This window comes from Pelmatolapia mariae, linkage group LG7, assembly GCF_036321145.2.
Source record: "Pelmatolapia mariae isolate MD_Pm_ZW linkage group LG7, Pm_UMD_F_2, whole genome shotgun sequence".
NCBI classification, from domain to species: domain Eukaryota; kingdom Metazoa; phylum Chordata; class Actinopteri; order Cichliformes; family Cichlidae; genus Pelmatolapia; species Pelmatolapia mariae.
In genome coordinates, this window is record NC_086233.1 from 57,495,379 (window position 1) to 57,518,776 (window position 23,398).

Sequence of the window (23,398 nt, forward strand, 5' to 3'; positions counted from 1 at the left end):
TCAGGATCCATCTCTGAAGGAATTCAGGGCCACATTCCAACAGGCGGGGTTTAGGGTGATTTGCCATTCAGCATTTATGCACACACAGGGGATTCGAACCGTGTCTGATGTGTGGCTGCTGTGTTAGCCTTTGACCCCAGACTGTCTGGAGGGCCACAGTCACAGAGAGTCAAGGTCAAGGAGAAGAGGGGGGTGGGCGTGGACAGCATCTGATGGGTGGAAAGGGCCCCTGTCTGGGAGTGCAGGACCCAGACAGTCCCAGACGTCTATCTAAGCAGACTCAGTGTAGTGAGAGAACCCCTTTAGATCCCCACATCCATGCCCTGTTTGTTCCCACTCACCTCTGTGAGACCTCTGATGCCTAGACACCAGCAGGGTGATGTTTCACCCACTGGAGGAGTGTTTGGGAGAGACACAGATCTTTATATTGCTAATCCTTGAGATTCAGATAGACACACACTAACGTCTTTAAGTCTCATTTTAATTTACAATTTCCTCATCTGTCTCTCTTTCATAAAAGCGCTAATCTGTACCTCAGACAGCAAATCCTTTTTTGCTTAAACTAGAAAAAGCCTGATGTGCAGTGTTTCTTGCATTACTCTTTTCTCTTTTCACTGTGTCATTCTAAAGTGTTTTTCTTCTGTTGCATTTTCGTAAAATTGTACATTATACCAGTGTTTTGCGTTTTTTTTTTGTTTTTGTTTTTATCAATGCATCTATTTTTTGTAATTTTTTAATTTAAAAAGCCACGACTTAAAGTTTCTTACCAAAAAAGATCCACCAAATATATTTTCTTAATGTTAAAAGCACAAAAATGTAAAATTATACCATTTCACAAAAGAGACAATGATACAAATTTGGGTAGCAGAAATTTGTTTCTAATAACATCTTGATCTGAGAACACACGGGTCCCTGTACTTAACCGTACTCAGCAGTAAAAAGCTCCTTATGCACACATTCATGCATATTATAAAATCTCAGATAATAGAAATCTTTTTTTTTTGCATCATTGCAATTAACATCTGTGTTTTTATGCAATGACACACTCCAGCCATATGTTCAATTATCTACCTAAAATTGCATCTATTCTTGATCCTTCCTTTAAAAAATTAGAAATTCTGTGAGCATGCAAATATTGATTTAATTACTGAGGTTTAACTACTAGGGACAAGCTACCTCACTGTGGTCCAGTGTCAGAGTATATGGAGCAGAAGAGGTTTCAGGTTTGCAACAGCTGTTTAACTGTACAGTGATCAGCTTCCACAGCTGTATTGTGAAGCTATAAAACAGAGCATTTAATTACATTTAATTTTCTAAAAGAAAGTGTACTTGAAGTCAGAAACATCTATTAAGTAGGCAGATTTTGGACATGGGTTGGGGCTTCCATCAACACTTACAAAACTTTTTTTTATTTGTTGTACTTCTTTTACTTCACCAACATGTCACATGCATTTTACAGGCTTTATTGGATTATTATAGGGTGAATGAACATGTAGGCGCAGAAGCAGCTCCCTCTTCAGGTATGCAACGGTGACACTTTTATAGCTTCTCATGTGTTCTCCCTGCCAGTGTAATCTGCCATAGACACACACTTCTGCAGACACACAACCACGCATTCACAGTCACAGCTATAAGACCCCTTCCAGACCTCCCGGGTGATCTGCAGTGGAGCGTGTAGCCACCTGTCAATCACCAGATCTCAGCCGCCTTAAGAGAGACATTTCGTCTGGGACAACGGCAGCCTGTCCCTCCCCATACATTCAGCCTCCCCTGGCAACCCTCGCCGGATGACTGAGAGGCTTTGTCCCCTCACAACGGGAGTCCACCATTGAACCCAGGAGCCCATAGCAACCAGAATTAGAGGGTGCCAGAAAGAGGTCTTTGCTGTGAGACAGGGGTGAAAGCTCTGTTCTTGTCCCCACGTCTGGGATTCATATCACGGGCCTGAATGGTGTCCCCTCCTCCTTTTAAATGCTGGTGTAACGGAGCGTATGAAGGGGCTAGCGGTGAGCGGATAGGATCATGGTTAATCTGCTGTTCCTCTCCACTGTGGTCCGATAGGGACACTTAAGCAGCCTCTGTGGCGTGGGGAGGCCTGGAGAAACCTACAGTGGGCAAAACTGGGAGGTTCAAGAGCAGGCTGCAAACACTAATGGGCATAGTCCAAAGACAATTATTTAGCATAATTTAAATAAACAACATTATAAGAAAACTCAATAACAAGTACATTTAAAGTCCAGTATTCTTGCTTGTGTAAAAAAATAATAATAAAAAAAACAAAAAAGTATTATCAGGAAAATGTTTCCTCCTCAAGGAGCTGGTGGAAAAAAAGGAACTGATCATATTTCCAAAACAAGATACCCTGTAATACATACATTGTTATAAAACAACAATAGTTTGTTTGTACTGATACATTTGTATGTAACTAATATTTTGCTTGTGAAGTACTTTATATAGCCCTGCCAAATACAATTGTGGCCAAATCTGGCCAAAATCTGTTCTCATAAGGGCCACATTTACCCTTGAGTAAAGACGTGAACTTGATGAGAGCCTGGCAGCATCACTTCAGTCACAGGTCCACCTTACCTGGGCTTGCACAACATGTGCCACTAATATAACCAAGTGACAATTTCCAAAATCAGGAAGTGACTGAACTTTTTTTTTTTTTTTGCAAGAAAAATTACAAACTCATTCTGGAACATGCCACTCTCTCTCAAATGTAATGGAATAAAAAAAAAAATGGCTGAAAATACCTCAAAGGAAAACATTGGACAGGAGTGATGGTGGGAAATATAGGACTCAAGTCCCAGGATTAGACATCGCAAAGACAGTCCAGATCCTAATGGTCAGGAAAGTTTTGAAATGCCTGCTGTGAGATCACCTTTAGGGGACACTGAAACTGCAAACAGAATGTGAGCAGATTAGGCACAGAGAGAAAAGACTAAGGGCTTGAATAGTTTATGAACAGTTTTATGGACTCGTGGTTGCTTTCAAAAGGGCTTTTACAGCTCTCTCTATAAGAGAGTGAACATAGATTCCTGAATACTACTCTAACCACTGTAGGTGCTTGTAACTGTAAAGGGAATTCATTGAGGTTTTACTGCAGTGTGGATGGCGTGTATCTATATCTATAAAACAATCCCATGAACACGCAGAAATAAAAAACAAAATCACCATATTGTGCTGTTTGGTTTGAGCAGTGGCAAAAACAAATACAATCCCAATTTCAAAAAAGCTGTTATGCTGCGTAAATAGTAAATGAAAACTAAATGCAATCATTTGCAAACCTCATATAACCATATTTTATTCACAAACAAATGTTTAAACTAAGATATTTTACTTTTAAATTAAAAATATTGATGGCAGCAAAAGCTGGGGGCGACCGAAGGCTAGAAGGGAAGTCTTACTAAAAACAAACAGCTGGTGAAGCATTTTGCAACTAATTAGGTTAACTGGCAATGAGTCAGTAATGTGACTGAGTATGAATAGAACGTCTTAGAGAGGCAAGTAATATGGCCCGAGCTTCAGAATAAACCCCTGTTTCCACAAATTGTAAAACAATTTCTGAATAATTTTCCTCAGTGTAAAATTGTGGAGACTTTTAATATCTCATGATCTAAGATAAGATAACCTTTATTAGTCCCACACGTGGGAAATTTGTTTTGTCACAGCAGGAAGTGGACAGTGCAAAAGTTATGAAGCAAAAATTAGAATAAAATAAAATAAGAATAAATACAGTACACAACTGCACAGAATAGAATAAAATAAAATACTATATACAGTAGAATAAAATAGAATAAAATATACAATAAGATAAAAATAGAATGCAAATGCTATATACAACTGAATAAAAATACAGCAATGCCAGAAAAGATTATTGCACATTAGTGTTATTGCACATGTGTGGATGTGTGTGTTTGATCAGTTAAAGTCTTTGTTGTGGAGTCTGACAGCAGTGGGGAGGAAAGACCTGCGAAATCTCTCCGTCCCACACTGTGGGTGCCGCAGCCTGCCACTGAAGGAGCTGCTCAGTGCTGTCACAGTCTCCTGCATGGGGTGGGAGATGTTGTCCAACAGGGATGACAGCTTAGCCACCATTCTCCTGTCACTCACCACCTCCACTGGGTCCAGAGGGCATCCTAGAACAGAGCTGGCCCTTCGGATCAGCCTGTTCAGTCTCTTCCTGTCCCTGGCAGAGATGCTGCTGCCCCAGCAGACCACACCATAAAAGATGGCAGAGGCCACCACAGAGTCATAGAAGGTCTTCAGGAGTGGGCCCTCCACTCCAAACAACCTGAGTCTCCGCAGCAGGTACAGCCTCCTCTGCCCTTTCCTGTAGAGGGCGGCTGAGTTATGAGTCCAGTCCAGTTTGCTGTTCAGATGAACACCAAGGTACCTGTAGCTGTCCACAGCCTCAATGGCCATACCTTGGATGTTCAGTGGTTGCAGTGGAGGATGCTTGTGCCTGCGGAAGTCTACCACCAGCTCCTTGGTTTTACTGGCGTTGATCTGGAGGTAGTTCAGCTGGCACCAGTCCACAAAGTCCTGAGTCAGTCCTCTGTACTCCTTGTCGTCCCCATCAGTGATGAGGCCGACTATTGCAGAGTCATCAGAGAACTTCTGCAGTCATAATATCAAAAGACTCAGAGAATCTGGGGAAATCTCTGTCTGCAAGGGGTCAAGGCCAAAAATCGGTATTAGATGCCTGTGAATTTCGGGCCCTCCGGCAGCATTGCATTAAAAACATACACGATTCTGTCATGGAAATCACTGTGTGGAGTCAGCAACACTTCCAGAAAGTTTTGTAAGTGAACACAGCTCATTGTGCCATCCACAGATGCAAGTTAAAGCCCCATCATGCAAAGAAACCATACAGCATTTATTACAACAGCATAGCTTTGTAACAGAAAGTGCTGAACTAGCCTGCCTGCAGTTCAGACCTTTCACCAACTGAAAACATTTGGAGCATCAAGAAATGAAAAATACAACAAAAAGGGTTTAGGGTTGCAGAACTAAAAGCTAAATGTCCACAATCAGGTGCACCAACACGACCTCCCACGTTGTGTTTTAGCAACGGCGTGTTCTGTACATTTTAGGAGATTACAAACTAATCTCAACCAACAAACAACACTGCTGGCATGCAGAGAAAACATGCTTTGCCTGGTATGTTCTTTATCATTAATGAGCATCTCCACGGCCCCCTATATGGGAGTACGTTTTGTGCAGCTCTCATTCTAAGCTCCTTCTGTTCCCACCCTCTCCTTCCCTCGACCTGTCAATCAGAGATCATGATTGAGCCTGGATGGCAGGCAGTGGGTCATCAGCAATGAAAGTGAGGCCTCGTTCTCTGTCCATGCCTCCCTCTTTCATGCCCCCCAAAGGTTTTCCCCATCTCACCTTCTCACTTTGTGGCCAGCGTCCATCCGAAGGACCTTCTTTAAATGCTGAATTTGGGAAGCCCCTAAGGTCCGGCTGCCTTAACCTCAGAGGGGACGGCGTGGCATCATTTAAAAGTAAGCCTGATTTAGTTTTAACAGGCCTCTGCATTTGCCCTTTAAGTGGCTGATGAATAAACATGAGGAGAGTTGGGGCGGGAACTGCATGGGGGTAGCATGAAAAGAGCTCAGGTTTGTGTGTGGGTGTGTGCACATATGTGCGTGTATGTATTATAGGGGGGTATCGGGGGCAATGGGGGAGCCTTTCTTCCCAGCAGGGCTGCATCTGGTTTAATTGGAGCACTTGTGGCACCATTACCTCCTTTACTCAAACACGTTACTGATGACAAAAGAAAACAGCGCTAAGCCTGCTTTTGTCAGCAAAGAGACTGGATGAGGAGATGGATTCCTTGCTGCTACTCATGTGTGGGAATCATCCACACTCCCGCCATAAGCTGGTGCTGCTGCTGCTGCCGCTGCCGCCTTCAACCAGTGAAATGCCACAGACGTGTGGGCAGAAGACAGAGCATGTGTGAATCCAGCCTTCATCAGAAAATGAAGGATAGATGATGCACAAATCAATGCTATATTTAGCAATTGTAGACAGACTAGGCATCATCTAACATTTATTGCATGACCAACCCACACTTGTGCATTTTTTTACCCATCCATGTGGAAAAAATAATACCAATATGGAATATGTATGACTTCACAGAAATTCTCCTAATGAATTCAAAATAATTAACTCCAGCATGTGTGTTCAACCCTGTCAGGGATATTGCCCTTTTGTGACATGAGGTCAAGATCATATGGCTGATCTCTAGTTTGTTTTGGTCACCAGAGTGTCCCGGGAGAGCAATAAGAGTGCGACCTTTACCCTGAGTTGCATCGCCACTTAAGAGGAGCCGTTGAAGGAGGTACATTCCCTCCCACACCTAAATTTGTATTTCAAGTGCACCGCTTCAAACAAAAATTTACGTGAAAGTGGCTACATTTATTTAATTGCTAAATATATCCAAACTTAATTATTCACATACAGACAAAGCAGGCATAGGACATTGTACACTTTCTTAATAACTTTTAATTTCCAAAATTACATTACAATCAATACAATCAGTGTAGAATGTTTAAGTATACAAATATCAACTTCTGACAAAACCAATTTTCAGATCAGTAATATCAATAAACATATCTGGTAACACACTCCTTCTATAGCCTATTTTACCATTAGCAAATTGTAACAAGCTGGAATCATCCAACAATCAAAAAGGTGTTGACTAATGTATTTGTTGCTAACTCTAAAAGTACTCAGAAGAAGAGGCTGCTGCACGAAGGAAAGAAAAACAACATATTAACTTTATAAAATTCCTCATGTGTGATTAGATATTTACATTTCCATCATTCTTTGTAATGCTTGATAAGAGGGTGGTGATAACACGTTACCAAGTGTATTCATTTATTTACTTTAATGTCACAGGATAACCTAGGTCTAAATCAATCAGTATCAAGATTAATACCCGTCTCATTGTAAAAATTCTCCATGAAGATACACACACCAAAAAAAAAAAAAACCCTACTCAAATGCATCTAATGGAAATATCTTTTTCAGTTGTAACTAATGACACAACGAAGGAAGCTGACAGAAAGATTTGTCTAAAAGTTGTGTACTCTGAGATTTTACCTGCATTTCATTACATCACACAGACCAAAATCATTTAGATTTGGATCAGGAGAAATGTTCAATAAGAGATTCCACAAATGCATCGCAACACAGTTCAAAGCATAATACAAAACTTTTCTCTTGAGTACTTTAGAGGTATTATTGCAAGCGACACGAAAATTTACATAAGTCAATTTACCGGTCTCTCTACTTTGAAATGAGGCAAATCAAGGTAATACCCCCCACTGAATGCAGTGTTTGACCTACTGTCAGCTGATTTAAACGGAATAATGTGTTCAGCTAGCAGAAGATACATTACTCCTCTAGTAGTTTTTAATTCAAACAAAAACCGAGATTTTGAAATACAATTCAGTCATAACATACTGACAAACATATCACTGTATGAAAAATAGCTGGTGCTGACAAGTGGTCATTAATTGCATGAAATGAATATTTTTGTCCAGTGGGAGAATGAAAGGAAACAAGGCAGAGGTCCATTAAGATCGAGCCCTGGACTCCGACTCCATGGTGAAATTTGACTCGGCGCTAGAAAACAAAATTACACAATGTGTGAAAAAAGATGCCGTTTCATCGAACTCATAGTATGCATGTTTTAAATAATGCAGATTCTTGCATTAAAAAACAAACAAATAGAAAAAATAAACAATTATTTATCAAGATCTGCCCTGAAGACATTCATATGGTCATTACATATTAACTCTACTAAGCAGATTCCACAAAATCATCACTAGTATCATTTTTGTTTCTACTATAAACATGACTGTTGTTGCATAACTTCAAGGTCACATTGAAGAGTTAACCATGTTCTGTGGAAAACCCCGTATCAACAGAGAGCACAGGTTAACTTAGCAGCATAGAGCACAGCATCTGCGTCAGCACCTTATGATTAAACCCACACCTAGGGGTGGTATGAGATGTCTGTGTCTCTGAGGTGTCATGTTATCCGCCACCTCACTTCCTGATTACACTGTATTCAACACCCTGAAAATATATTCCTCACACAATGGCAGGAGTTACACCAAGATGTGTGAATAATCCCAAAACTGTGCTGTGCTGCCATCGAGAGGAGACTGAATGCAGCACAGTCTTGAACAACAAAAGGCAATGACTGCATCATTTGTTTGGTATGAAAACAGCACAGATCCAAAACAGATAACAGAAGGAGACACTTACATATCTTTGTTTCGCATGTGGTTGTTGTACTGCAGGATTGTTGGGATGCTCTCCTCCTCCTCCTCTGGGACCTATTGACAATTAGAAGGCAAACATTGTGATCTCAAGAAGATAACAAGCATATGAACAACTATTGTCAGAATATCTGATTTCATGGTTTCTTATTAAATTTGGGGAAAAGTTAAAGAGTAAATTGGGTTTTGGTACCAGAAGAAGAGTGAATGACAGCAGACTATTTGCAAATGTTAATGCTGGGTTGGAGAAACCGCCTCAGAATGAGGAAAACACAACAACAAATGTTTCTACAAGTAGCATTAAACCAAGACTGTAATTTAAAATCTCTTTGTCAATTTATATACACATTGGATCAAAACTGTGCTTCAAAAATAGTTATGACCGTTTAATGACATTCATCAGGATTTGTTAAATATCTTAAAAATGCCACTCAGAGATATCAATGAAGCTTTTTTCTTTTTGTGCATCCTAAAAGTTTCTGTGTGCTGAAATAGCGACTGAATTCTGATTTTAAATTGCAAATCCTTACATCCTCATAAATGTAAGGATGTTATGATTTATCTCTCACCTCCCAGTAGGTCTCATCATCAAAGCAGTTGTCATCTGCAGGATCTCCCCAGATAGGTAGCCTTAAGATAGCGCCTAATAGGAAGAGAAAAACTACGTCATTATCATCACTGTCTGAAAAGCAGTTTTTAACATGTGTATATATATTCTGTCAAACTGATTCCCTACCAACAATGATGCCTCCACCTATACCAAAGCACAACGCCACACAGAGGCCTGCTGCCTGGTGACCGCCCTGCGTTGTGGGTACCATATGTTTGAAATCACCCGTAAAGTCAAAGGTGTTCACCAGCCTTTAACACAAAAACAGGGAGCTCAATGACAAGAATACAGGTACGACAACTGTTTTTTCTCCTTTAAGCCATTTATTTGAAAAGGGAAACACAGCCATAATGTCTAGCTGAATGTTTCCTTTTTGTAGGCAAGGAAAAACTCACCCTTCATGGCCATAAACTTCAACAGATGCAGATGCAGCTGTAATGGCTCCCACAATGCCACCTATAACTCCTGGCATAGCGTGGAGGTTGTGGATTCCACACGTGTCCTGGATCTTCAGGTGCTTCTCCATGAATGGCTGAAAGATTTGTGTGATTTTACTACACAAGCATAGTTATAGTAATATCACTTTCTCACTTTAGTATAGTAAGAGCACTCCTGTCACCAGTTTGCATGCTTGTGGGATGTTATCACAGGGAGACGCTAAACAGATAGTTTAGTTTAGTTTAGTTTAGTTTAGTTTAGTTATATAGCACTTTTAATTACAACAGTGGTGTTGACCAAAGTGCTGTAAAAACATACAAACTACACAATAAAATAACACGCAATAAAATAGCAATATCAATTAACATCAATGCCAAATAGCTAATAACAAATAAATAAGTAAATAACTCTCGTGCAGTATTAAAAGCCAGTGAGTAGAAATGTGTTTTAACCTCGAACTCTTCCACGGCATGCATTTTTAATTTCTCTTTGATATTTGGGCATATTGGGGCCTGATGAATGTAAAAACAAAGAATTACCAGATTTTTTTTTTACCTTATTTTTGTTTTTATGAAAAATAAGAGCCACATATGAGGATATTAGTTTAAAATTTTGATAGAACAGTAGCAGTATAATGTCCTCGTAAGTGGATATCAGGCCCTTGTAGAGCAGAATTGAGTATTTTGGTCTAAATAACCCAAAATGTGATGTCCACATATGTGGACGCCATGGTCCTAGGAGGTTAAGATAGGATTTAAAAAGATTGAGGCTAGGAGCCTGTCTAATGTGAAGAGGCAAATCATTCCACAATTTAGGCACCACGACTGCAAACACACGATCACCTCTGAGAACCAGCCTCGACCTTGGTGTGGCCAAGGTCGAGGAAAAGAGCAAAAGATCACCCAATCTAGGAGCTCTAGGGGACATATAAGGCTGCAGTAGGTCTGACAGATACCCTGGGGCCTGTCCATTCAGTGCTTTATAAGTCACCAATAAGATTTTATAATTGATTCTAAAACGTACAGGGAGCCAGTGAAGCGAGGTAAGCACAAGGGACATATGTTCATTTCTCTTCGTTTGTGTCAAAAGACGAGCAGCAGCATTCTGGACCAGCTGGAGCTCTGCAAGACAGGCCGACTAATGCCTAGGGGAGACCGGGGATAGTTGTAACATTTTTGACATTTCTGTCTGTAGCTTGGAGCTCTTTTAAGGTAGTGGATTCAAAATGTAATGCAAAGTATTTACATGTCTCTGCTATTAAATAGTGCAGCTATTTTCTCTGCAGCACAATTACCCATTGCATGGTATGGTCTCAAACACAAAGAGTGAAATATTACAATTAACCCCATAGTCTGGGTTAGTTGTAACATGTCCTGGGGTGAAATGTAACACAATGAAATAAGGGTACTGACAAAACATTAACATGTAATCTTTGTTTATTCAACACATGAATGCACTTAGAGCCATTTATGTAGCTATGAGTGTGTGACAGAATGCAGAAATCTAGCTTTTGAACATATTTCAACCCCCCTAAAAAGACAAATGATGGAATTTTCTGCAACTGAATATTTCATTAATTTTGGTTGGTCTTCCTTGAGTTTGGCCTCATTGGCTCAGTGGGTATTATAACCTACAACACTTGCACCAATTTTGAACATAACAATGAAGCTGAAAAAATGTAGTTGTGCACCAGCATCGCAATTCCATTACTTTTTATCATGGCTTACCTTGGTGTGGTTTGCAAAGTGCTTCAGAAAGATGAGGAAATCTGTTTCTTGCACCCATCCTGATTTATTTCCACTACCAATACTTCCTACTTGTCCATCTCTGACACAGTGGTCTGCATAATGTATGTGTGGGAACACAAACAGTGGAGGAATTGTGTTGCCAATGGCATTAACCGCATATACAAAGGCAACCAGTGAACCTCTCTCTGCTGATGTCGTTGCCCCAACTTGTTTAATATAAGTTAAAGTAATAGTGTGGTAAGTTGTAACATCTGCAGTATTGTTACAACTAACCCAGACTGTTGCTGTTACAACTGACCCAGACTCCTATAGCCATGAACTAGCTAAGATTACAGCCAACGGCTAAAACATTAGCACTAAAGACCTACACAGAATATATCCCCATAGACATACAAATAACATAATTTAAGTTTGATGAGTTTAACTGCAAAGCAGATAATGCTATTAGAAATTGAAATAAAGTAGAAAAACTTACTTTTTGGCATACAAATTACTTTTTTTCATGTTAAATTGTCTGTGTTTGACAAAACGTGCTGATTTTTCACATGTGATAGCAGAACTGAATTGTGCATGCACAGGATGAATCACATCATTTGAAACTTTGCCCTGATTGGAGAAATTGGAAGTGTTACAACTGACCCACGTTACAACTATCCCCGGTCTCCCCTACATATAAAGAATTACAGTAGTCCAGTTGGGATAGGATGAAAGCATAAATTGCCCGTTCTAGGTTTTTAAAAGACCAAAAAGATCTCACCTTGGATAAAAGCCTCAGTTTAAAGAAAGACAGCTGTACAACTAAACTAATCTGTTTCGCAAAGGTGAACTTATTGTCAAATATAACCCCCAAATTTTTAGCATGCAATTTGATAGAAAGTTCTAAACCATGCAAATTAAAATGTGAGGTTCTAGAATTGCAACTTTGCAACCAAAACGATCACTTCGGTTATATTTTTGTTGAAACTAAGGAAATTAGAGGCCATCCAGGCCTTAACTTCGCCGAGACACTGAAATAAAGGTTCTAGTGAAGCAGAACTGTTTCTCTTTAGCTGAAGATAGATCTGAGTGTCGTCAGCATATGAGTGAAAACTAATATTATATTTCCTGAAAATAAGATCCCGAGGCTATATATAGATAGAGATGTAGATAGTGAGAGTCCTTCTGCTTATAGAGGGATGTAAATGTTTAGGTAGGGGCCCTGTTGTAAAGTTGAAGAAATTCAGATGTCCTGCTCTTAGGGAGGTGACGGCTAAGCAGAAAACAAGGTGATAATTCTCTCTGTGAGGGAGGAGAAATAGCCCCCCCCCCCCCCCCCCCCCCCCCCCCCCCCCCCCCCGTGAGATGGGCCAACATGTGAGAGTTGTGGATGTTCTTTGTTTGGGAAGGTATAAAAGAGTTCAGGGCGGTGTCCATCCTCAGAAAACTGTTTGGTGTTTGATCTGAACGTTTTCTCCACATTGCAATGTGTTAATTAAACCACATCAAATCGAGCTCACTGAGTGTGTTGCAGGTTATTGGTAAAATTTCCATAACAGTAGTTAGTATTATTATTATTTTGATAGCTCATTGTCTTCTGTATCTTGTGTCTAGTTTGACTTCCCCTGTCTTGCTTTGACTGTTTTCAGCTGTGTCTTTCTACCAAGGTATTTTAATCCCCCTGATTAACCTTTAGTGTGTCTGGGTGTGGAAATAACTTCACTTTTCCTTATTCCTTTGTCATGGCATCTACGTTTCTTAACTTTTCATGAACATATGTAGAAATGCCCAGAGTTGGTTGTCACATTGATTGGTTGTCTCAGTGCTTATTACTGTCACACTGGAGGGCAGATTTGGTTTGACAGCATGTCCATTTTGCACTACTCAGTTTTTTGGAAAACACTTAAAACATTGGAGGTATTTTGGAGTTTTGATGAGTCAGAATAATTTTTGCATTGTTGTTTTTTTAATTAAAAGCAAACAAAATGTTTGTGTGTTGTTGTTTTTTTTAAACTGGACACTTATTGAAAAGCTGAAGGTAATGGCTTTGATTCGTCACTGGCAAGCTAAAGCCATGATAGATGGGTTAAAATGCTTATAAAGAGGTCAGTTGGGGATGGTTGTCTCACTGGTCCTGGGCTTGCTTGTGACATGTGTGACAACCAAGCCCCCAAGTATTAAAATATTTTTTACAGCTAGACATGTAAAGACAGTGTTGTTTTTTTAATTTATTTAATTTTTTTTCTTTATTGGCAGAATGTTTGTGTTGAGCCATACACCAATAGCCAGTGAAAGAGAGTATGTTTTAGATCATGTGTAGATCAGTGTAGATCATGTCTACCACTGATCTACACTGACTTGCTCACTATTGTTCAGGTTACCTGTCGGAAAATCTCACATAAAATGACTATTTGTCTGTAAAAGATAAAAAGAACTTCTGAACTTTTTAAATCATATCAGTAATACATCAGTTCAAAATGCAGTCATGGAATCTGTTCTCTGTTCTCTGTTATTATTGTGGCTTTAGCAAAAGCTACATTACTAAAGCACCACAACTTCCTTAATTTTATTGCTCATATGTAGAATAATTTGCAAAACGTATCACTTCTTCAAATTCATGGTTTAAATACAAGGGGCATTGGGTGCTGTTTATTTATAGAAATACTGATGTCTCTGTACATTGGGGTACATCTGGGGTCACAAAGTGTCAGAGTATTGTTGATGATTAATTATTTTTTTGTTATAATTAATTGCAAACATGAAAACTATTTTTGAGCCAGCATCCTAAGCTTCGCTTTAGTGATGAAAGGGTTGTTGAACAACACTATAATGATCAGAAATTCATGCAAGGGTCAAAAGTGTGAAATACAACCCTGGTCTACCCTCGTTATTAGTCACACACATGGGAAATTTTGGGGTCATGGCAGAAAGTACAAGTTAAGAGCAAAAATTGAGAAAAACACAATAGAATAGGATAAGATAAAATAGAATAACATACTATACAAAATAGAATAAAATGCTTTGTTATAGTAGGAAAAATTGCACTTGGTACTATTGCACATCAGGGAGTCAGGGATAAAGTTACAATTGTGTATGCGATGTGTGTGTGTGTGTGTGTGTGTGTGTGTGTGTGTGTGTGTGTGTGTGTGTGTGTGTGTGTGAATGTCTGCACGTGTGTGGTCATCTGCAGAGACCATGTTGTAAAGTCTGACAGCAGTTGGAAGGAAAGCATTAAAAGAAAAGAAATATCATACCGTGAGAAAGATATATCCAAGTGTGGAGATGACGCCACAGCAGAAACCTACAATAAGACAGCCATAGGGCATCAGCATGAACTCAGCTGCTGTTCCAGCTGCAACGCCTCCAGCAAGTGTGGAGTTCTGGATGTGAACCTGAGAAACAGGTGCAGGAAAATGTGTATCCTGGGTAAATAATCATCTGAAGGGTGCACTTATTGAAAAATGTGTTCACAGGATTTTTAAACTCTTTATAGATTCTTGTTTTGGTTTGTATGCATCTCCTATTGTCATAATCATGTCCATGTGCAATGTTCCCTCTAAGCTGCGCACGTGCGCAATTGCGCACTGCTGGCATGGTCTCTGCGCACAGAAAATCTGTGTTGCGCACAAAAAAAAAATCTAACCTGATTTGAAATTAAAATTAATACTTTAACAGTTCTGTTTTGCAGTGTTAGTCAGTAAGTGACTGGCTGCTCCTGTATGGGATTAGAACGATTCCACCTTATCCCATAGTCCAGCCAATGATGCGATTTACATTCGTATATACGCAGCTAATCAACGTTGTTGACAGGCTATGACAGCGTACTTATGTGCCGACACCGGTGTTTTAGCTAGCAAAGCGGCGTGGTTGATGTGGAGTGAAGCCACGTTAATGACAACGTGTACAACCATTGGAGAGGTGAGCAGGACAGACGGAACAATTACGGAAAAAGTGTGGACTTTATACCAGTTTTTAAATTGTTTTGATAGGCCACGTAAAACCAGAGTTATGATAAAAATATATGCAATGTTTGGTTTTCTTCCTGAATACTATCGTTGTTTATATTTACTGCGGGAAGAAACGGTAAAACGGCATTTTAGAAGGAAAAACGCTCGAAAGCCTGTGAGCAAAAACAAACTCCACCCACCTTTCCTATTCGTCCAAAAAAGTACCATGTCGACCAATCAAAAAATGATATGGCAATGTGACATCTAGTTGTTACAAAACTGGGGGAAGTTTTAGGAGTGACGGCGGTGCTTTGAGATGTGAGTGATTTGAGAAGTTTAGCGCAAATCTTGTGTAGTTAGTGTGTAGTGTAGTCAACAGTTTTGTTGTGTGTGTCAGAACAATGAGGCGACTGCTGAATGTTACAGGTGTTACAGGAGTGATACATCTCCTGTTGTCAGGCCTGCAGGTATCAGGCTGCTGTTCTACTTTATCTCATAGTGGACAGAAATTATTTTTTGGAGTGGCACAAATAATTTGTGTGACATCAGATTTGATGCAGAACACCTGATTGTTCTGTAAATAGTTTGAAATGTTTATTTAAAAATGCCTTGGCTGCATTTAAAAAAAAATAGCTGCAAAAAAACTTTGTTGTTTGCCAAACTGAGTTACTTTTTTAAAGAAGTAACTATATAATTAATTGCCCAGCATTGGTCATTATATACTGTATTTTGCAGACAGAGAGTTACAGGACTCTCTCCCAGACCACAGACTCATAATACAAGTCAGAGCTTTTTTAAAAAAGAAAGAAAGTTGTGTTTTCAAAATTGGAGTTCAAGTTATTTTTACTTCCAGTAGTGTTAACATACTACACAGGTCATGAACAAGATTTTTTTTTTTACATTTTCATTGTAAGTGGGCTAAAGCAGTTAATTAAAAGTAGTCTAACATAAATGTAAATGCTGTAATTTGATTATCTTAATAAACCATGTAACTTGGATGGATTCAATGCTGGCATGACCACAGTGCACACGTCTGATGTCGCACACAGTGGTCCAAGGGATCGCTCAGGGAGTTTGTGTGTTCGCTCAGACACGTGAAAAATTAGAGGGAACATTGTCCATGTGCATAATAGGTTATATCTTTTAAGTGTTTGTAACTTGTTACCATGTCTACTTTCCCATGCTTCTGGAAGAGGCTCGAGATGGCCACAGTGGTGAGGACAGATGAGGCCAAACAAAGGTAAGTGTTGATGGCGGCTCTGTGCTGCCCATCCCCATGATCACAGATAGCTGAGTTGAAGCTGGGCCAGAACATCCACAGGAACAGGGTGCCTGTGACATAGTGATATAAGTCAAGAGTAACAGGGAGTTCTGTGAGATTAGATTAAATAGATAAAAACTGTTATAAATCAAAAGCAATACTAAACATGACCATGTGCAGTTGTGGGTAGTAAACAAAGCTTACCAATCATTGCAAAGACATCTGAGTGATAGACAGAGCCCTGCAGACGACTGCTCTGGTGCAAGTTAGGACGATAGAGCATCCATGATATGGAAAGACCATAATAGCCTCCAAATGTGTGAATTACCATGGAGCCTCCAGCATCTCTGGCCTTCAAGAATAAAAAACCGAGAGCAAACATTGTTGGTGCATTTCAATAAAGTGACAGTGAAAAAGTCACCTAAACATCATGTGGGGGTCTGGATCATTCACAGACATGAACTAAATGAGCTCCTGTTTTTACAACTGGAAATTATACATATTGTCTGATTAGATAGCATTTTCATTATATACTTTTAGGGAAGTATAATATGATTGTTAAAACTTACATGTATAACACTTATGATGATAAATTCCTCCACAGCAAACAGTGTAATCCCAAACAAAGTCAGAACCATTAGCTGGACTGGACTGACTTTTCCCAGCAACGCTCCATAGGCAATTAAGCAGCCGGCCACGCAGAAATCAGCATTGATCAGGCTGAGGAAGGCAATACAGCCAAAATGTAAAGGACAAGCAGGGAAATAAACGAGCATTACTTCAATGCACTGGCCTTCCACAAGATCATCATATTTTTTTGGCTAGGAGTGCACTTATTCCGAAATGAATGAACTAAAACAATGCTGTATTTTGTACACTTAACATAGATTCACATGGGTGGCAAATGAAAAGAAAACACAGCTTAATGTGTTTCAGTAGAAACTATGCTGCCAGAACAGGGTCAAGGTTTTGAATTACCCTCATGTGGATCACTTTCTCTATCTCTATTTTACACACAAACACAGCTATCATATCTTTGGCAGCACTTCAGAAGTAGAATAATTTCCCATTACCCTCAATTTCAGTCTACCTTCCAACTACAAACACAAACTCTTTTTTCTTCTGGATACAGGTGGAAACATATTCCCATAGGAGAGACCATATTTCTCGGTATTTGAATCAAAAGACAAGAATTCATAACATGAATCACATTATTTCATAACATGACCTGTTATATAATATCTGTAAGTCATACATTTCAGATTTTTTGTGTGTGAAGTGATTCCTTTAAACCATGAGCAATAAAACTGAACTATTACTTTTCAATTCCAATTTTGATCTTCCCATCAGTGTCAAGCCAGTGGAACCAGCCCTGCATCAGCAGTGCCCACTGAAGACCGAAGGCAGCGATGAGGAAGTTGAAACCTACTCCTCCGAAGCTGTATCGCTTAAGAAACGTCATGAGGAAACCGAATCCAACAAATATCATCACATGGACATCTTGGAAACCTAACAGAAAAATGTGATTAGAAGAGTAGTACAGAATAGAAGTAGAAAAAAGGAAAGGAATGGTAGTAGGGACAGCTTGGTGGCTTAGTGGTTATAACTTTTTTGCTTTCAAACTCATGTTGTGGATAGTCACTTACAGTCTGCCAACACACAACTAGAGTAAATGAAGTAAATGTCTGAAGGGTTGATGCAAAAATTGTGGAGCGGAAAATCAAAAAGAGGGCTCACGTAGACAAAACTAGAAAAAAAATGAATAAAAAAGAAAAGAAAAACCTGGCTTTAAACGATTTAGGGATGATTTGCACAGCAAATGAGCGTTTTTAATACAAAAGTGAAATATATAAATCAAAGGTTTATTTATTCAAATAGTTAATCATTATGTAAAATGTGCTTGATATTATCTAAATGTATCCCAATGCAGTAAATTTCATTTGATCAGATTCCATTAAATGTAACATTTACATTGTGCTTATGTAACAAAATTATATGGAAACTTTGCATGTAATCCATTTACTTCAAGTCAGCCTTCCGTGCACCATGTTTGATTATATTTTATGTCTTAGTAAGCCTGTGTTATGGATCCATTCATTTTCTTCGGCTCGTCCATTCGGGGCTGTGGTTGGGCTAGAACCTATCCCAACTGTGACAGGGAGAGAGACGTTACCAGTCTAACACAGAGAGGCAGAAAACCATTCACACTCACATTCGCATAATTTAGAATCGCCAGTTAAACTAACTCGCATGTGTTTGAACTGTGGGAAGCCAAAATACCAAGAGGGAACGCAAGCACACACAGGAAGCATATGCAAACCCCCCACTCCAGCAGGCCAGTGGATTCAAACCCACAACCTTCTTGCAATGGGGTGATTCTGCCCCAGGTATGTACAATTTAAAGTATATGTTCTCTCTGAATAACTGAGCTTTACATGTGACTATATATCGTATAAAATTGTATGCAGAGATATTTTTGATTTCAAAAATGCTAATCACACCCATCGTTGTCCTTTTTTCTTTTTTAATCTGATACTAATTAACCTGTGATCTTTTATAGGTTACATTGTGTATTCTTGAATTTAGAGGAAAAACTGTCGTCTGCAGGGCTCTGTCTACCACGCAGTTTACTTTTACAATGCGTCATCAGGAGTCATGAGGGCTTATTAAATAACAGGGGGTAAAACGTGAAGATGACTCAAGGACTCTGTGTGTATTTACTGTTGCAGATTAGATGATGACATGTTTTGATGATGCAGAGTTTCATCTAGTTACTTATGCAGGTGCGAACCCCTAGGGTTTGCAGGAAATGTCTCTAAAAGTAACACAGGCAGACCAGGAAAAAGATGACAGTGATGATTTGGCAGTTTTCATGAATCTGAAGGGTCTGTAGTACAAGTATGGACAACACCTGCTCAAAATCATTGTAATTATTTAAAGTAGATCTAGCAACAGATGTTTTTTTAAAAAATTAGGTTATTTATATATCTATCTAACTGAAGTTAGTTATATTTAATATATTGTCAGGAATTGCATAACTCCATTAAATTAAGCCAAAAAAATCTGTCAGGTCTTAGAAGTTCAGATCAATCAAGATTAAAAGTATAAAAATATGGAGATTATATTTACAGCTACACACTTGAAGAACTTTAGGTTCTTTAATCATGAGACAGCCAGCACCTGACATGACTAGCACACAGAATACATAGATGCCAGCATGCACAGCAGCATTATTTACAGCATAACACTGCAACTGTCTGACACGTTGTGGGGCGCAATAGATGCCACTGCACTGTGAAACAATAAGCTGCAAATGTTTTAGCACAAGTTCTTTTTTTCTGTCTTCGAGTTAACAAAGCCAGCAAAGCCTGGGATGTTCCAAACTGCCTGCAGTTAAACTGATGAATTTAAAACCGGGTATTTTCAGCCTCCAATTCTAACCTGCGTCAGAAAAAGAATTTCTCATCTGACATCCAACACCACATCTCAGATGGCTTAGCCTTAACGACAGCCTGACATTGACACTGTGGGCTGTGTTGTAGAGTTTCCACAACCATACATGCAATATATCTAGCCATGTTACATGATCTTTAAAATCTCATAATCTAAACAAAATATATTATCAAAATTAGACACACTTTAGTGTTTAGTATGGACTTTCAGCTTCTTCTTTTTCTTTTTCTTTTTTAACAGGACGAGGCCTTAGAGGATTCAAATCCTTGGGGAAAATTCACCTAGGAGTCAGACCTTTGTCAGCAATGTGAAGGTAATTTGTAAGGTTAGCATAACCATGAGGTCTGAAACTGGTAAGTCAACCAGAAGCTTTTTACTGCACTGGAAAAAGACTATTTGCTAGCAGAGATAAAATTATAGAACAAATATCTAAATGTACATAGAAATGGATACATTACAGAGTTTACTGGAGAAGAAAGATAGAAATAAAGAAATTACTTACTTGGATATCTGAAGTAGAAGTCATTCTCAATGTCAGTTACATTTAATTGTTTTCTGTGCTCTACCCAGTGTGCATCCGACTCATGATTATAACGCATAAAAACCCCAAACAAGATGATCATGGCAGTCTGCCACACAATGCAAACGGCTGGAAGACTCAGACGAACATTAGTGTTCTTTTCACGATCACACATTTCCCTAAAGCTCTGACAAGCTCCCATTGCTTTTGATTACTTAAAATAGATTTTCTAAAAAATAAAAATAATAATTAAAAAAAACAATATATATGTATATATGTTTTTTATGGGTTGTTTTTTTTTTTATCTCAATGCCTTAATATCTGAATTCTGAATTATTCTGCTGCGCTGCCCTCTGCAAAAGTGACAGACACTTTAAAGGTCTGAGCATTTTAGATTCAAGATGGGACTCTGAGGACACACCCACAGACTCTCCCTACACATTGCAAATCACATGTGCTAGACTCTTTTCTGGTGAAGACGTGTTTCAGTGATATCTAGATTTTGACTTTTGATTTTAGCATATTTACAGTTTTTACCTAAATTTTGATCAAACCAAATCAAACTTTAGTCACATCCTAAATAATCTGCAAAGACATTGTTCCCTAAATTACGTTGGTTAAGCTTTACACTTGCTTAGCATGTAATATAACCACGAGATTAACTCATTCCTTAGGACAAAAAGCCAATTTGTGGAAAACAAATGAAGCGTTTCAATAATAATAGAAGCTTGTACAGAACCTGCAGTTTATGTTTTCTTATTTCTAGATAGCTACAGGGGACATTCTTCTCTCCTTGCTCAGGGCTGTTTCGATGAACTGTAAATAATGTCTATCTATGCCTCATTAGAAAGATACATGACAGGTTTGATTCAAACAGCCATCATTGGGTTCAAGGTTGAAACAAGTGTCCAGTTTTTTGTGCATTTTTCTGGTTCATACAAGTAAATTATAAAGAACAATACCAATTTCACTTTTACTTTAAAACATTTTATTGCATTTAGTGCTCAGAAACCATGAAAGCTGTGTGAAATAAAGAATCAGTGCACTGGAACAAATAATTTGGATTAAATATCCAAAACTTCAGGTCTTTTCAAAATAAAATTAAAATGCCTTTATTTTTACAGCAAGGTTATGTGCACTATATCCTTTCTAGTTTTCTTCCACATATGGAATTCCTATAGTGTTGCTATAACCTAACAATAGCTTAATATTGGATACATGTTATTTAAAGCTTGTAGTTCTGTCTCTGATCCAGACCAAATCAAACAAATATCTTTAATTAATCCCCACCAAATAATATGTGTGAAAAACATGTTTTCCTGATTAAACACAAAGTTCCCATTTGCCCAGGTATAGACCAGCAAAAGAACGACTATAGGAACCCCCCTTAATCTGTTTAAATACTCTGTCCTGGAAAATAAAAATGAAGTAAGGAGAGAATATTCAGGCCTTTACATGCATCTATATTTAAGAAATCAATGGACAGAAGCACTATACATGCAGCAGCTTTCATCCAACATGGCTTAAAGAAAATCTCCCTTTTGGTCATGTCCAATGAGTCAACAGAATCCAGGACCAAAAAAGATCAAATTTAAAGACATGGTGTTATGTTACCAGGAAGGCCAATACAAAGACACCACCCTACAGAAAACATTTACTAGAGCCAAAGACAGGCAAACCTTGTCACGAAGAAATGCCCTGAAACCAAAGATTATCTGTCACAACATATAGCACAAAGACTGCAATAAAATTTCCACTCACTCAAGTTGCTCCTGAAGGGCCACCATATGTGGAAGGCTCCTATTGTTGACTCCCTGATAAAGGTCTGAGTGCCAAAATGCACGGAAACAAGTTTTTTCTTTTTTATGTGTTGAATCCAGGAAGCACTCCTTCTCAAAAATAATTGAAGTAATCTGGATTAATATGGCTCTCTTCAACCCAGCTGCACATTATGGGTCAATAGATGATTTGAGTGCATGCTCAAATTGACACTAAAGAGACTGAAAGGTTTTGACCAGACTACATGATTCACTGCATGCGTGTGGATAATGCACATTTGACTCTCAAATGAATATTTTTGTAAAACATCAATTAAAGAAAATATATATATCATTTAGTCTCCTTTCTCACCTAAAGATGAGAAGAGCACTAAATGACTGGTCTCATTCTTTCCAATGGCAACCACCAATCCCACCACACTAACCTATATGTTTATCAGTGTTAAAAACAGAAGTGTAAAAACCATAAGGTAGTATTGTAATAGCTCAGCAGAAAAAGAGATTCTGCTGTTAGCCTGTCTAGCCTGTCTTGAATGTTTTGTCTTGAATGTAGAGTACCTCAAAGTAAACTTTCACTTCCACACTTAGGGGGGGAAATGACTTTATGTATACACATGGATGATGATCCAAGCCTACCTGGAAAGTCAAATACACAACCTTGAGAAAACATACATACACAGGTCATAAAATGTCACATGGATGTTGCTTCCTGATGAAACAGTGTTGACTGAAAACCTGGCAGCTGCAAGAAATATAATAAACAGAAAAAGGGAACATATAGTCTAAATGTTCCACAGTTCAAGTGCAATATACTCTTAATTAAGTCCTTTTCTAAAGTAATAGCCAATAATGAATTTGCACCCTCTTTATCATATTTAATATGCAAATTTCTAAAACTAGCTCATCACCTGATCAATACTTTCTTGATAGGGTTGTTGTATGTACTTAATTATGGTCGCTAGTGGATTACTTGTGTAGGCTGTGGTTGGGTTTGTGAGGGAATACTTACCTTTTCCTTGTGATAAAGTTGTAGTACAAAAACAGAAATAACCAAAAAAAAAAAAAAACCCAAGTATTTATTTTGTTCTTTACTGCATTTGAGCCCCTAAATCTCGTTAAGTTGACAATTAAGAGCCAGTCAGTACTCTTATTTCTGTATTTAAATTAAGACTGTGGTGTCTAAACACAGAAAAATGCTTTACAAACAGCTTTAAAAAAGCATAACCAAACTTGAAAACTTCCCATTAAGAGTATGCATTTTAACCACAGTCCTAAGGACAGCAAAAAGTCATCTTAAACATCATTTTAAACAATTCCACTTTATCAAACAGTTCTGTTAAAATCTAAAGAGTTTAACTAAATAA

At 38.6% G+C, this 23,398-nt stretch overlaps 1 protein-coding gene across 2 annotated transcripts; it reads right to left on the reverse strand.

Moving 5' to 3' along the window:
* Positions 1–1,857: 1,857 nt before the first annotated feature.
* rhcgb (Rh family, C glycoprotein b) lies at positions 1,858–20,458 on the reverse strand. Of its 2 annotated transcripts, none has more exons than XM_063481187.1 (11): positions 20,239–20,458; positions 17,603–17,792; positions 16,853–17,003; positions 16,488–16,635; positions 16,188–16,354; positions 14,330–14,467; positions 9,309–9,445; positions 9,040–9,164; positions 8,873–8,946; positions 8,290–8,360; positions 1,858–2,047 (listed from the first exon to the last, which is right to left on the reverse strand). In XM_063481187.1, exons 1-11 carry the CDS (start codon positions 20,456–20,458, stop codon positions 1,858–1,860), a joined length of 1,611 nt encoding a protein of 536 aa, XP_063337257.1. The 2 variants fall into 2 exon arrangements, with proteins under 2 accessions (XP_063337257.1, XP_063337258.1); XM_063481188.1 differs by lacking the exon at positions 1,858–2,047 and adding an exon at positions 7,593–7,641.
* Between the last annotated feature and the right edge of the window lie 2,940 nt (positions 20,459–23,398).